Source organism: Chamaea fasciata, unplaced genomic scaffold (assembly GCF_029207755.1).
Source record: "Chamaea fasciata isolate MVZ Bird 193981 ecotype frontalis unplaced genomic scaffold, bChaFas1.0.hap1 SCAF_19, whole genome shotgun sequence".
Taxonomy (NCBI): Eukaryota; Metazoa; Chordata; class Aves; order Passeriformes; family Sylviidae; genus Chamaea; species Chamaea fasciata.
In genome coordinates this window covers 8,116,687-8,131,936 of record NW_027094104.1, presented here as the reverse complement: position 1 = coordinate 8,131,936, position 15,250 = coordinate 8,116,687, and the positions used below count along the sequence as shown (strand labels likewise).

General features: G+C 52.2%; 1 protein-coding gene across 1 annotated transcript in view; it reads right to left on the bottom strand.

The window, feature by feature from the left end:
* MGAT5B (alpha-1,6-mannosylglycoprotein 6-beta-N-acetylglucosaminyltransferase B) overlaps positions 1–15,250 on the bottom strand; it is a 67,688-nt gene that overhangs the window by 29,252 nt on the left and 23,186 nt on the right. Inside the window, exons 3-5 of the mRNA XM_066200589.1 lie at positions 12,804–12,948; positions 1,249–1,361; positions 126–199 (exon numbers count right to left, since the gene is read on the bottom strand). Of these exons, the coding sequence (XP_066056686.1) occupies positions 126–199; positions 1,249–1,361; positions 12,804–12,948 (332 nt within the window). The remainder of the gene's footprint in view (positions 1–125; positions 200–1,248; positions 1,362–12,803; positions 12,949–15,250) is intronic.

Below are 15,250 nucleotides of genomic sequence, written 5' to 3'. Positions count from 1 at the left end.
AGAACATCCCATTCCCCATTGCCCTTCCCAGTTTAAGCCCCAGGGTCACTGCTTTGGGCCCTTCCCCTCCCAGCAGCTTCCATCCCAGCTGGAGACCCTCTCCCAGACAGGGAACCCCGACTCACCTCCACCTTCCCAGCACAGTCGGGGTACTTGGGATCCCTGGGCACCTCACACTGATCCCTCCTGCCTTCCATCACTGCAGAGAGACAATTTGGGCATGAGGAGAGCTGGGGCATGACAGAGGAGCAGCTAGAAATGCCGTGAGGGGATGGGATGGGATGGGATGGGATGGGATGGGATGGGATGGGATGGGATGGGATGGGATGGGATGGGATGGGGTGGGGCTGGCAGCCCCCAGGCATGTTCATTGGTGCCACAGCTGGGCTGGCAGACAGCCCCATGCCACTGGATGGAGCAGGACATCGAGATGTGAAGTATCTCCAGCATCCTTCCCAAATCAGGGAGGAAAGAGAGGAAACCACCCTGCTCCAATGCCAGGAATATCCCCCTTCCCTAAATCTCAGCAAGTCCATTTCCAGCACTTCTCTGTGTCCTCTGCCTGGCCCAGACCCCAAGTTCCACCTCTCCCCACTGTTGTAAGCAGGCTGCAGGATCTAGGGAAGTACTTGACAGCCTTTACACTGTAAACTTGCAATAACAACTGTCCTGCTGAGCTGCTGGAAGAAGACTCAGCCCCCAAGGTGAGTTCTAGAATGAGCCATAAAATGCTTAAAAAGGCATCAGGATCTTTTCTCCCTCTGTGGTTGGGTCAATAAAAGCCACCTACCCCTCCTCTGCCCATAATTGAAAAGCATGAGGTGCAAGAGGCAGTGGAATAATCTTCTGCTTAAACCCCAAGGACCACGCAGGCATGTGGGGAAACATCTGCAGAGCCCAGCTGCACTCCCAGCAGTGCCACAGTGGGATGGGAATGTCTCTCCTGGTGTTGAATCCCAGCCCCTGTGAATTTGGATCCAAACCACCAAATTTTTCTATCCAGGTGCTTGTGCTGGCACTGCTCCTCACTTTTAATTTTGCATTTAATTTCCTGGCATTTATTCCTGTCAACCACTCAGATTTGTCACCACTCTTCCCCCTGGCAGGCACGAGTTTCCCAAGGAAGGCAGCCTCAAGACCAGCCTCCATTTCTGAGATTTTTACCAAACTTGTCATGGTCGGATCTTCCCACGGGCACGGGAAAACACAGAGGGGGTTTGGAGCAGGGGGACCCCCAGGACCACTCACCTTTCCCATTCAGGAGGCTGTTCCGGAGGATCTGATCCACCTTCACTGCAATGTCCGACACGTTCTGAGCTATGGCCTGGATCCTCTCCATCAACCCAGCTGCTGGCTGGAACCTGGGAAAGAGAGCAAAACACCCCTGAGAACTTGGTGTCTCCCCCGTGGTGACACTAAAAACTAAATCCATGCTCTTGGAAGCTGCCAGCAGGTTGAACTTAGCCTCAGGATGAAACATGGGAATGCCTGGCTCAGCATTTAACAGGCAAAGAAGTCATTGCCTTCCAGGAGGTTTGATTGAAAACCTATTTAAATCTGTATTTTGTACATATTCCGCCTTTTTTTGCAGCGTGCTGTTAAACGTGGATCCACCTGTGCATTTTATGCAGGGAAAATATTAAATAGACTGGGGGGAAAATAAAAATTTTTTCTTATTTCAGATGCGCTGTGTTTGAAAATCCTCTGCTGTGATTGTTGGCCTTGCAGTGGGAAGCTGTGCTCGGGGGGGGGAGGAAAAAAAAAAAAGAGGAAAAGAATAAAAAAACAGAGAAAAGAGGGTCAAACTGAGGAGGGCTGAGGAAGTTTGTGGGCTTGGAGCAGAGTGATGAAAAACACACAGGACACGTGGATGTCCTGAGCCAGCCCACCCAGCCAAGGTGGGGATCAGTTTCTCCTCCCAAGGAACAAGTGATAGGACAAGACAAAACAGCCTCACGTTGCACCTGGGGAGGTTTAGTTTGGATATCAGGAAAAATTCCTTCACTGAAAGTGAGGCCAGGCACTGGAAGAGTCTGCCCAGGGAAGCAGTGGAATCATCATCCCTGGAAGTGTCCCCAGAATACCCAGATGTGGTTCAGCGATGAACTTGGCAGTGCAGGGTTAACTGCTTGGACTCGATGATAGCAGAGGTGTTTTCCAACCTCAGTGACTCTGAGATTCAGGTGAGTGGACTTCCAGGACCCCAGCAAGGAGCAGCAGCCAGGGCTGTGCAGGGACAGGGACAAAGCCCACAGGCACCTTCCCCCAAGGCTTGAGGTCAGATCCCACCAGCTTGGATAGCTGCCCGTGCTTCCATGGAATCAAACTTGGAATCAACAGTGTCCTGGGTGAACAGCCCCATTGAACTCATGTAAACAGGAAAACAGACCCTGTAAAGAGGCTGAGGACAAGGAGCAAGCCCTCCCACTCCAATGCCTCTCCTGCCACCTCCACCACAAGCAGCCACCACGTCCCAGTGAGTTATCCCAGTGAATAATTTCCCCTTCTGCAGCTTTTGGGTCGTAAGTTTTCCCTCCCGCCGCCGCCGAGGTCGTTATAATACAAGGGAATGTCACACGCAGTGAGCAAAACCAAAAGGGCTACCTTGAACACTCGTGGCACAAAAAATATGTGCTGATGTCAGGTCCTTCATGGCGAAGTTTTATGTTTGTTCTCCAGCGGATCAGTGAACCCAAAGGCTGGGATTTAAAGTACCTCTGTCCTCAAGGCTAAAAAAATCCTGGTTTTATGAACCGACACTGCCTCGGCTGTTGATTTAAAGTTCATTTGCCAGCAGCGAGCAGCCCGCATTTTTCCTTCTGGCATGGTTTACGACCATCAATATTCAGGCTGCATATCTCCACAGGGAGCCACTGATCTTGGGCTTTTAAGAAATAATAATTAAATGCAGAGGACACCATTGCCCCCGAGTCACTTCCAACCTTTGCAGAGAATAAACCCCAGGTATCCTGCTGTAACCGCTGCAGCAGGGAGGCTGCTCGTGAGGCCCTGGGAAAACATGGGCACAAAAATAACCTGAGATAAGCTCTGCTTGTCAGCATGGCTCCGAGGAGATAAAATTGTCCTGGTCTGAAAGCTCGCAAACCCCCGTTTCTGCAACCCTTTTTCCACCAGCAAGCAGCCATCAGACCCTACAGGTGATGCAGAGGCACTCAGTAAACACCTGGGATGGGCAATTTAGGATGAAACGTGACGTGGATGCAGTGAATTTAGAGCCAGTGAGCCCAAACTCCTGTTTTCAACAGGAAAAGGAGGTGGGCTTGGTGAAGATGCTCCCCAGGTTTCTCCATCACTCGTGGCAAGGAGAGAGGATGACCACAGCCACGGCAGCACTGCTCTCACCCCTCAGAGCACTGAGGTTAGCTCACAGTCTGGCTTCTGCCTCTTCCCAGAAGCTATCCCAGTTCTCACTTGCTCCCAAACACCCAAGGAACCAGGTGAGCTTCAAAAATCAACAACAACCTCAGCCCCCACCTCCTCACTGATGACCTCCAGGCCTCAGCTCAGCCAGGGCTGAGCGCTGGGCAGCCACAAAAACGCTCCAAACAAAAATCAGGATCGTTGTCATAAATAAATGGCTTTCTTCCAGCTCAGCCTTGTCCTGCCTGGCAGCCGCAGTGCTGGGTGATGGAGCTGGCCCAGCCTCTGTGCCAGCTTTTGTGAAGCTACAACTGCTCCCCAAACACAACGGTTTCACCTCAAAGCCCTTAGATGCAAAATGGGCTTCTGAGCATCACACTCCAGTCCTCCGAACAAGCCAGGCATCGCGTGAGCATCACAAGGCTTTCCCCAAAACACGGAGGATTACTGGAAAACGACACTAAAAAGGCCCACCGCGACTCTTGGAGCACGAGAAAGGAGAGGGAGAAAGGTAGAAAAGTAGAAAACACAGAACCAGGCTCGGCTCTCCCACGCTCCCCACCCTTGCATGTCAATCTGGCTGCCTCCAAACCCTGGTGACTCTGAGCCAGGGATTTCACGCCCGGGGAGAAGAGCCACGCTCCCAGCTGAGAGCACTGACAGGTCCCAGTGTTTGTGTCTGCTGGGTAACAAGGCCATCACGGGAGCAGCAAATTTCGTGCGAGGCATTAAGGAGGTGACAAGCAGGTTAAGCGTAAGTTACACCAACTATCAGCGCGGCAATTTGTCACCCAGGCAGGGGACAAGAAAATAAGGTGTTTAAAGGTGTATCTCCAACGCGAAAAGGTTCTGTGTGCCTCGTAGGAGTCTGATGCCTTGTTGGTAGTAACTGGAGGCACCAGGAAGGACAAGGTAAGTGGTTTATTCTGCGCAAGGATAGCTCAGCAGAGCAGGAATATCCCACCGGGTACCCAAGCCAGGATGCCAGCACAGCCCTTGCCAGCCCAGCAGAAAAAAAAAATCTCCTTTCTTCCAGCATCACCACTGCCCGGGGAGCAGCTTTTTGCCTTTTCCCTTCTTGCTTCTTAAATTTTTCCATAGCGACACGCTAAATGTCACCAAAATGTGCTGGCACTGTGCCAGCAATTGAAACTACACTAAATTATCATGGCTTTTCTAGAACAATTTTTTCCCTGGGACCTTAAAACCGTTTACTACAGCAAATACAGTACTTTTACTCCTAACCATCAATATTGATTTCGTCTTTATTATTCTCAGATTTATATTTCCCCCGTTGATTAAGATTCAGATCACACTGTGCCTTATAATGCTCTGTATACAGTATTCATCTCCTCTCAAAAACTGCTATTAAGATGTATCTTTCCCCACTGACAGATCATTTGCCATAGAATATAGCTGGAGGTTGGGTTTTCCGACACTTTTTTTATGCATTAATTTGGTTCCCTTCACTTTGCTCTTGTCCCCAACTCTGCAGCACCAGCTCGGATTCAGCCTGTTTATCCCTTTACAAGCCACTGTATTTTTATTGCCTTTTATAAAAGTGGCATTATGAAAAGATGAATCTCTTTCTCTTTGTGTGTTGTCTTCATAATACAAGCCCTAAACATATTTGCTTGCTCGTCCAATATTTCTTGTTATTAACTTGTGAAAGCCATGGCTTTGGGAAGACCAACACAGATGGAGAAAAGCAGATGTTCTGAAGATAATACATCAACAAATTCAGCATTTGCACAGAGCAGTTTACCAAAGGATTTCCACTTGCTCACATCCAGTGTCTCTGCTGCCATTTGCCTCTTTAAATATTTTTTTTTTTAAGTTTTTGCCCAAAGACCTAAAGCAGAGCAGAAAGAACCAGGGCTGGTGCTGTTTCACTGCTCTGGGGAGACAAATCACACCCAGCCCCACAACAGCCTCAGTCTCCAGGACAGGGAGCTGAAATCCCACAGGCAGCACTGATGGCCAAGGGAAAAGGATCTTTCCCTCCCTCCTGGTTCCTGCTGCAGCCTGTGAGGTGTTAAAACAGCTGGGGTATCTCCAGGAGAAATGAGCCCCAAGGGCATCTCCAGCGGGTCACCCTCAGGGCTCAGGCTGCTCTTCCATCCATCCATCTGCCCCTTCATCCCCAACCCCCTCCAATGGAAAAGGCTCAGAGTCACCCAACTCTGTGAAGTCACCAACTCGGTGGCTGGAAAGCTGAGGGGTCTCAGGGATGTGGGGAAATGCCCTCATCCCAGTGCTGGACTGTGGGAACTGAAAAAGCAGAGGACTTTCACAGTGTTGCAATAGGCTTACATGGATAGAGGTTTGAAACAGAGTTGAAATTTAGGCCTTGAAATATTTGGAGCATAGAAAGTTTCTGAGCTGCAAAAAATATAAAACAAACAACTATTGTATGCTGTAAGGTGTACGGTAGTGTTTAGTGATTGACTTAAGTAGATGCTTGTAAGCTTTTAGCATCAGCCTATTGGCTAAAAAACTTTTAAAAGGCCTTGTAACAAAGAGAACTTTGGCTTCTGTTGTTATGACATGAGTTTTACCATCTTTGACGTCTCTGCCTTCACTGAGACTGATAATGAAATAAAAAACTCATGGAACGCCTCTGGGTTGCCCCGTCCCGTTAATGGTGATTAGATCCAACACTGGGTAACTGAAAAAAGTCATGTAAGTGTCCAGGAAGATGGAGAAATGGAAAGCTTTGCTCCACTAACATAAGAGAATACAAGTAAAACTCATCCATGCTGGAGGAAAACCACTTTTGGGAGATCCATGCCTTTGTGGGTATCTCCACATCCTCTCTGAGATGGGTTGTATCCAAAAATCCAGAAGCCAGGGCTGCCCATGTGGGAGAAGGCAGGACACAGACCCAGGGGGGTCATTGGGTGGCTGATGCTCTGTCTAAAATTTGTGTCACAGCCCCCTGACAGACAACCCCAGCGCGGGGGGTGTAGCAGCAGAGGCAGCAGTGGCCAGGGCAGGTGCCCAGCTCAGGAGGCTCAGCTGTGCTGTTTGTATTTATTGGCCTTGTAATCCTGGATTTAATCCTCATCACTCCAGTGCTGTTCCCCTGAGCTTGGATGAGCAGCTTTGCCTTGGACTGAGCTGCTGGTCCTTGTGGTGGGAGGGCAGCACATCCTGCCCCGCTTGGGAAGGGCTCCGACCCCCAGGGAGCAGAGCAAAAGCCCAAAGCTCAGCTTGTGATCAGCATGGTAGAAATTTAGAGTAGCATTAGAGGGGGGAAAAGTGCAGGGGCTGAGGCACAGGGCTCGCTGCTTTGCTCCCCCCTGGCGTGGGCTCTGCCAGGTCACTCAGCACCTCGGTGCCTTTCCTGACACCAGACAAGGACAGGGATGTGGCACCTGGCTTTGCACGTGTGAGAAGGCCCACGTCACTGAGGAGTGGGTTTATTCTTCACAGGCTGCTCCTGCCAGTCAACTGGATGAGAAATTAAAATGAAATAGAAATATTTTTTAATAAATCGGAGGGCAGTGTTTGCTCCCAGTGTAATTTCTGGGGTCTCTGTGCCTCCCAATGTTTTCCACCTCAGGGTGACACAAACAGCTCAGTCTCCCCTCCATGAACACCGGAGTAAAGAGCTGAGTTCACTCTGGCCATGTTTGTGCTCACTGGGAATTCACCCTGGGAAAATATCCCAGAGAACATGACTTGGGATGGGAGAATTCCTTAGAAACTCATTTGAAGCAAATACCAGATGATGCTTGGGCAGAGCCCTGATTGAACTGCCCCAACACCACGTTACATAATAAATCACTTAATAAATACAGGAGCATTTAACTCCCTAAACTACCTCCATTTGTTTTCATGTCAGCTGATTGTGGGTGATATTTCTCACACAAATACTTTTCTAAGAGACCCTGAGCCAACCCAAAGCCCACAGCTGCACACCCCAGGGGAGGACACTGACATTTCAGTGAGCTGGCAACAAAATTTATGAAAAAAATGATGGAAACCAGCTTTCCGACCAAACCCTGTAGGTCACTGGAACAGTCAGCAAAGTATAACCAGCAACAGTAATTAAAATATTTTATCAATGCTATCAAGTGCTTTGAGATCTTCCCCAAGCAGAGCACGAAGCTGAAGCCACAAGCCCAAACCTTCATTTTCCTCCTGACCCTCAGAGCCACAGGGCCAGGCAGCTGTGGGTTTATTTATGGGAGCACAAGGGATCAGGGAAAAGGAGGGTTACAGGATCACCACTTTGTTGGGGCATAAATCAGACATATTTATCTACAGGCTTGAGTAGCCTGATGCAGCCTGGGAGAAACCACCTTCAGAGAGCTGGGAACGCACTGCCAGCCTCACAGTCTTGACTAAGAGGGACCTGCCTAAAAGTGAGACCAAAACCACCAGTTTTGATCAGAATCCTTGGGGCAGAGGATCACCTGGGGCAAGATACATTCCCCAGCCCCCCATTTCCTTTGCCAGCTGTGTGTTTGGTGCTCATGCTCTGTTTAATTTTAGCAGGGGTATTTTGGCAGGCTGTGTTTCCACGAGCCCAACCTTCTGTTTGCTCCCAGCTGCCCCAAAATCAGGGAATCTGATGGAGGTTAACAGGCTCTGATTTACCCTGTAGGGTAAAGCAGACACACAGTTGGGTAAAGGCAGCCCCACATCACCAGTGCCCCAGCCCTGCCCCTGTACAGTCACCCAGGGCAAAACCAGCCACAGCACAAAACCACCAGTGACCGCAGGTCTCAATCACCAAGAAACCTCATTTGCCAGCCCTGTGATAGAGGAGCCCCTGGTGTGTCGATGATTCGGCATGACATAAAATAAAAAATAAGTGTAATAAATAAAAATTAAATTAAAATAAACCAAATAAGCAGAAGGCAAAGCCTATTGCAGGATTAGTTTCAGAATATTGAGCAGGAGGTGCTGGGGGAGGTGAAAGCCTGGGAGCAGGAGGGGAGGGTGTGAGTGACCTGGGCACACCTTGGCACCTGCCCTATCCCCATGCTGGTGCTGCTCAGCACCATTGGGCTGTGGGGCTCTTCCATGAGCCCACAGCCCCTCTGGAAATGTGGGATGCACGGGTGGATCCTGCTCTGCCTTCCAGAGAAAAGCGATTTATCTCAGCTGCCCAGGCCTGAATTCCCCCATTTACATCCTCTCCTGATCCTGATGGGGACTCCAGACAGGCAGTGAGTCCCACACTGTGCCCAAGCAGCATTGAAATCACCCAGGGCCAGGCTGGAGACATCCTCAGGAGCTGGCAAGAAACAACTCCTCACCTCTGCCAGGACGGAATGGGCCCTGGGACCTGTGAGGAAGGCGAGTCAGGGAGAGGAAGGCGCCTGTCTTCTGATGCACCCCTGCTCCCGCAGCAGAGCTCAGCTCAGCAGAACAACACCCAGCAAAGCCAGGCTGGACCACAGAATGGGTCTTACCTTCCCTGGGCTGCTCTGAACAGCTTTCACCCCCTCCCCTTGCAGCAGCCCCCTCAGTTTGCCGAGGAGATGGGGAGGCCACTCACAGAGGGGTCCAAGACTGCCCCAGGTTCACCTGGGCAGCAGGAGACCACAGCATCTGGCAGTGATTTCACTGCAGCCAGCTCACCACCAGCAACAATTCAGGAATTAATAGAGCCAGGCTGGCAGGATGCAGGAACATCATCCATTTAGTGTCATATTGCGAGACTTTTAATTACTGGGGGAATATGGAGTCATGTAATGATTACAAGAACAAATACTTAAAGTGTGTGGAAATTAACTGAGCCTTGGCAGTAATTAAGCTTGAAGATTAATCAGTCGTTAGCAAATAACACCCTTTGCAGGATAACCACCATGTGGGGGAGAGGGATGACCGGGGATGCCAGTGCTGCACACCCCAGCCTTCTCCTCTGGCGTGTCCCTGTGGGATGAGGTGGGCAGGGGCGGCCCAGCTCCTGGAAAAGCGCTTCTCCAAGCCCCAGCACTGCTGGGTTACAGTGCCAGCTTGGGTCAGCCACTCCAGACCCCCTCCTCCCCTCCCTCCCAAACACTTTTCAGCAAGAGATCAACACTTCCCCTGCAAACTAATGTTTCCCTTGCCCAGTAAACAGCTCTCCGGGAGGCTTCCATAAGTACTCCTAATTTCCTTCCCCTCTGATGATTTACGAGGGTTGCATTCAATTAACAGCAGTATTGATTTTCCCGCAGCTGACTGGCAGGCTGCTCGCCCTCGTTAGGGAATCCATCCTTCCCTTCCCAGCATGGGCAGGGTGCGGGCAGGATGCAGGCAGCAGGGAGCCCAGGCAGGGCTGGAGAAGGGATCCAGCACCACCTGGGGTTCACAGGTGCAGCCTGTGCCCTTGTCCCAGCGTGACAGCCCACAAAACCTTTGGGCAGCTCTTCTAAGGGGAAGAAACTTGGAGTGGGACATTCGGGTTTTCCGAGAGTTTCCACAGGGCTGGAGGGCTAGGAATGGAGGCGCCTGTGGAATATTCAATCGGACAGCCCCTATGGAGCAAGAAAGATTTTGGAGCAACATTCAGTTTGGAAAGCTGAGGCTTTCTAAGGCAGGACATTAATTCCACCCCGTGCATACAGACTTTTCCTTGCACTTTCCAAGGGGTAAAGCCACCCCAAGCCTCTTCTGGAGCGGTGCTGTGCTCGCAGGTTATTCCATAAAGCTCAGCAAAGCCTTCACCTCCTCCCCCTCAGCCTGGGCTCTGCAAAACCCAGCCCTCCTGAATCCATTGGAGATCCAGCCTTAAGCAGGAGAACACTTTGTAAAAACAAGACTGAATCCACTTTTGGGCAGCTGGAACCGCAAAGCCCACGCTGGCAGCTGTGCTGAGCGGGGAGAAGACGAGGGCGGCAGCCGTGCCAAGCAGGAACGCTTTGAAGACTGAAATCCCTTTGAAATTAGCACCCTTTAATTGTATTATCTTTCCCTGACAGCCTCAAGTCGGTCACTGGTGATCAAAGAGACAGAGGCAGGGAGGGAAGGAGACAAGCCCGTGGTGGAATCCCGGGATCCCACTGAGGAGCAGCACCCGGCTGTCTCCGTGGGGCTGATCTGGATCCGGGAGTCATTGCTGGGTCCTGGTGCAGCTGGAGGTGCCCAATCCCACCTCACCCCAATCCCCAGGGCTGCAGCTGGTTCCCCTCAAAGGGACAGGGACCTCAGCACACAGACTCCACAGGGTTTCACACCAGCCGCTTCTGGATTCCCCCCGGGATGCTCTGCTCAGCTCCAGAGAGCACCCAAAGCTGTGGGATCAGCACAGAGCCAGGCTCTGCTCAGACCCTTCCAGCTGCCTCGTGCACCCCTCAAAGGGCAGCAGGGACCAGGACAAGCCAAGAAAGGCCACCCTGGATGTGGCAGCAGAGGTGGAGCCACTCGAACCTGCTGAGACCCAGAACAGCTGTAACACTTCCTACACTTCCACATCCCCACTGGCCACAGCCCTCAGGCAGACCCAGGGCTGCAGGGAAGGAAGGGAGAGCTCAGGAAATGCTTCCCAAGTGTTGGCAAATGCTGCCAGTGCTTCATTAGGGACTGTCACAGCAAAATCCCACCCATGAGAAACTCCCCCATGGTGGCTGCTTCACCTGGAGATGCTCTGCCCCATGACCAGAACCGGATCTTCAGAGGCCAGGTGAGAACAGGAGAGGAGACAGATGGGTTTGGCTGCAGAATCAAGTGAAGAGAATTGATTTCTCTTTAGGGGTGATTTATAAGGGGCAAAAGGTGATAAACTCATCGCCCCTGACTTTGCGGTTCCTGAAAATTAGGACATCTGTAATCTCAACCCCTCAGGCCCATCTGAGCACACGCACAAAACATGAGGCTCATTTGATGAGGGTCCATCAGCTCCCATCCTCTCTGGTCTCTCCAAGTGATGGTCCCGGAGTCATCACTCACACAGCAGATCTCAAACACCACACGTCCATCTGCAGCCATTGCTGCCAGCCCACAGAAACACTTTTGAGTTTATCTCTTGGCTGCTGGTGTGGAGAAACAACCATCACCTGAAATTACCAGTTCTTTTTAACACAAGATTGGCCAAGAAAATCGTTAAATGTGAGCAAGGGCCTTCCAGTGGCTGGCTGTAATAGCCCTGTCCACTCCTCTCTGGGATTATAGCTGATCTCATTTGCTTGGGTACCAGCCAGCCTCGGAATGACAAAATCCCCAGCACCTACCATGGCTGAGGCAAATTATATTTTCTCAGTGCTGGAAATGATGCTACATAAAAGGCAGGACCACGCACTCCACGGCTGCCTGTGCAGCTCCAGCTCAGGTGTGCAGGTACTGTGGCAGAGCTCAGCCTTTAATTACAGGCTCACTTACTCTGTTTTCCACTATAGGCACAAAAGAGGCTCGTGAGGAAAGCGAGGGAGAGGGATGGAAATGCTCATGGGAGCAGGGAAAAGCGCAGTGATGGCGGGAAGTGGAGGTGGGAATGTTATGTGGGATCCAGCAGGATGCACCACAGCTCCTGTCAGCACAGAACAGGGCAGGGGTGACCCCTGCATGTCACATCCCTGCCATCCACCTCTCCTGTGTCACCCGAGGCTCCACCTGAGCAAAATCCACTCTGGCATCTTTTCCACACTGTCAGGTTTGTCTCAAGTGCTGCCCCTGTGGTTTCTCATCTCTGCTCCCCCACCACCAGTTACCATTGGTGCAGCTCCTGGCCTGACACTCAAATTAGTATCAGTGGATGTTTAAAGGCTCCCAGAGCACGGGAAAATGTCTCTTTAGCAAATCAGTGTGCCATGACAGGAAGGCCTGATGGCATCTCTCACGCTGCCAGCTGAGATGTGCATCACAGGGAGCCAGGGCATCATTTTAAGCCCTTCTGCACGTTTTAAACCTTGCCCAACTCCAAGGCTGAGCACATCAGCCCTGGATTCCAAACAACCACCAGCTCCACAGCTACCCAAGGAGTACAGGCACAGAGCAAGTGTCCCTGAGCTCAGGGAGCACATCCCACACACCAGGTGCTGCTCCAGCCCTCGGCAAGTCCCACCTCCAGCTGCACCACAGCACAGCAGTGCAGGCACTGCCACACCTGCGGTCGAGACTGCTGCTTCAGGAAATCATGGAATCGTAGAACACACCAAGTTAGAAGAGACCCATAAGGATCAGTGAGTCCAGCTCCTGGCCCTGCACAGGACAGCCCCAAAAATCACACAGTGTGCCTGAGAGCATAGTGCAAATGCTTCTTGAACCCTGGAGAGCATGGGGCTGTGACCACTAACCCTAAAAATCACAGTCAGTTCAGAAATCCCAAAAGAAAAGGTTCCAGACGTGGCAAATGACACTAAAAAAGATCTCCCCAAGCCCCACATCCCTTTGAGCACCGCCACCCTCTCAGAGCAGCTCGGCACATCGGGTTATTCTGCTCCTGCAAAGCCCCCACGCCCAGCGCTGCTCCACAGGGTCTGACTGACCTGTCCAGAGGGAATCGTGCTTCATCCCCTTTGTGGAAGTCAGTGCTGTTCTCCAGCCTGGCCAGGATGTCCATCCTCTTCATCAGCAGCTCCAGCATGTCGCTCATCCTCCGCAGCACCCCTCGGGACTCGAGCGCGCCCATCACTGCAGCACACAGAGAGCAGCTGAGACACGGCCACGGCTGGCACTGACAGAGCCCACCCACGGCACCCCCTGCCCACAGCTCCAGCCCCACAGCTGCCCGTGCTCCTGTGCTCCCCAGCCCCACGGGTGGGCTCGGTGGTGTATGGGCCATCTCCGTGCCCTGCTGTCCCCAGTGTCCCCTCCCTGGCTCTGCCCCACAGCCCCATCGTCCTGCCCAAGCAGGGTAAATCCCTGCCCAAATCCAACTGAGCTCCTCCAGCTCAGGGTAGCCAGTGGTTGTCTCAGCCCTGGATCCAGCCCCTTCACCAGGCGTGAACTCCTGACTTACCCACCTGATCCAGCCTGTCCCGAGGGCTTGTGGCAAACTGACTTTAGCCCCAAGCACCAACCAAACAACCTTTCATTTGACACTTCTATTTCTCACTCTCCACCTAGCCCAGCATCCTGCCTTTGACAGTAGCCTGCAGGGGATGCTTAAGGACAAACATGAGAAACTAAGCAAAGAGGTGATCCTCCCCCAGCACATCCTCCCAGCAGCACCAGATTTTCCTGCTACAGAAAGGAAAAAAAATTCTGCCCAAATCTGCAGTGGACTGGGTGACCCAGCACTGGAATGCAGCCCGGCTCAAGTGCTGCATCTCAGAACCACCTGCAGCAGGGAAGGCCCCCAATTCCCAGCCCTATTTAACACGGTTTCCTATGGGTCTGCATGGCACTGACCTGCTGCCACATGGAAAGCACAGGGGAGATCCAGGAGCTCCTGGTTCCCAGCTTGATTTGCCATCTACTGACAGGCAGCCTGAGCCCGGAGCCAGGGAACAGAAAATAAAGCTCCTGTTTCATCTCAGCTCGGTTCATTTCACGTTGGTAATAACTTAATCAGTGCATAATCCCCTGAACCTCTCCCGTTTAGCTTATCTCTGCCGTTCCACTCACATGTGCTTTCCAAGAGGCAGCACATATTTAATTTAGGGAGCAGCAGGAGCCAGGGGGGCGGCACTGGGAAGGAGAGCGGCTGCCAGACGTCCTTGGGTGGCCATCAGGTGGCTGTCAGGTCTTAGGGACACCTCATGCACCTCCAAACAGATGCACGGCTGGTCTTGCAAAGCCAGAGGGAGTTTGGGATCCCTTCCCCTGGCACTGCCAGGGCAGTGGGATGGATCGGGGCATCCCAATGTCATTGTGTGCCAGGGACAGCCCTGGCATGGGCTTCTCCTCGCCACAGGAGCTGTCTGAGCACGTTGAACAGCACAGGGGGCTCAGTGTGGGGTCTGGGTGGTTTGGGTGCTCAGATGAGAGCAAGGTATGGCCGTGGTGGGATCAGGGGCACCGTGACAGCTCCTGCTGCTGCAGAGCTGCAGCCCCGGCTCCATCCCCACTCCCCTGGAATTTATCCAGCCGCTCTTCAGCCACAGCTCCCAGGGGTTGGGGAAGCTGCTTCCCAGGGAAGGCTGCACTGGCACTGCAGCTGAACTGGAGGCTCCAGCCCCTCGCACTCCCCTGGCAGGTTCTCACCCCGGCGGGCGCTGGGATAACATCGGATCGCCGCGGCTCCGTCGGACGCACGGCACACGAGCACAGGGTTGTGAGCCAACCCTTAACCCCTCCAAGGAGCTGACTCTGGGCCAGCCAGACCTCGCCAAAGGCTGCCTTCCACGCTCAGCTGAGATTATCAGCAGCACATTATTTTTCCTGACGCTATCTAACAAAACAGAAGAAACATTGAGAGCGAAAGCAATTCCTCAAAAAAAAAAAAAAAAAAAAAAAGAGGACAAACCACCATTCATGGAGATTGAAACTGGGCTCTTCCCCAAACATTCCCTCAGTTCTATGGCAAGAAGTCAGTGATTTCTGCTTGAATCAGTGGGTGCCTGAGGTCTTGCGCAGCCCCGACCTTCCTGGGTGGGTTTGGGAACACAGGAGCCACCTGTGCCCATCCCAGCAGGAAGGTCACCCTGTCCCCTGGGTGACAGAAAAGTCACAGCCTGTCCCACTGAAAAGCAGCAGCACTAAATGAGCCTGCAATTAAATGATGCTCTGGGGGTAAAAGAGTGGAATCTTGGAACCCGGAGCTCCGTTCTGACAAGGGCCGCCCTAAACACAGCAGAGCAAATCAGGAAAAGGCACAGCCAAGGGAATAGAACAGCTCTGACATGGGCTTAAATCAGAACATCCACTTTAGTTATTTGTCCATAGACTGAGCCCATTCCAGTGACGTCCCTCCCGCATCTGGGCTGTGTTCATGGGTTGCAGCCCCAAACACCCTCTTGTCCATCCCAGGACTGACCATCCCCCAAATGGG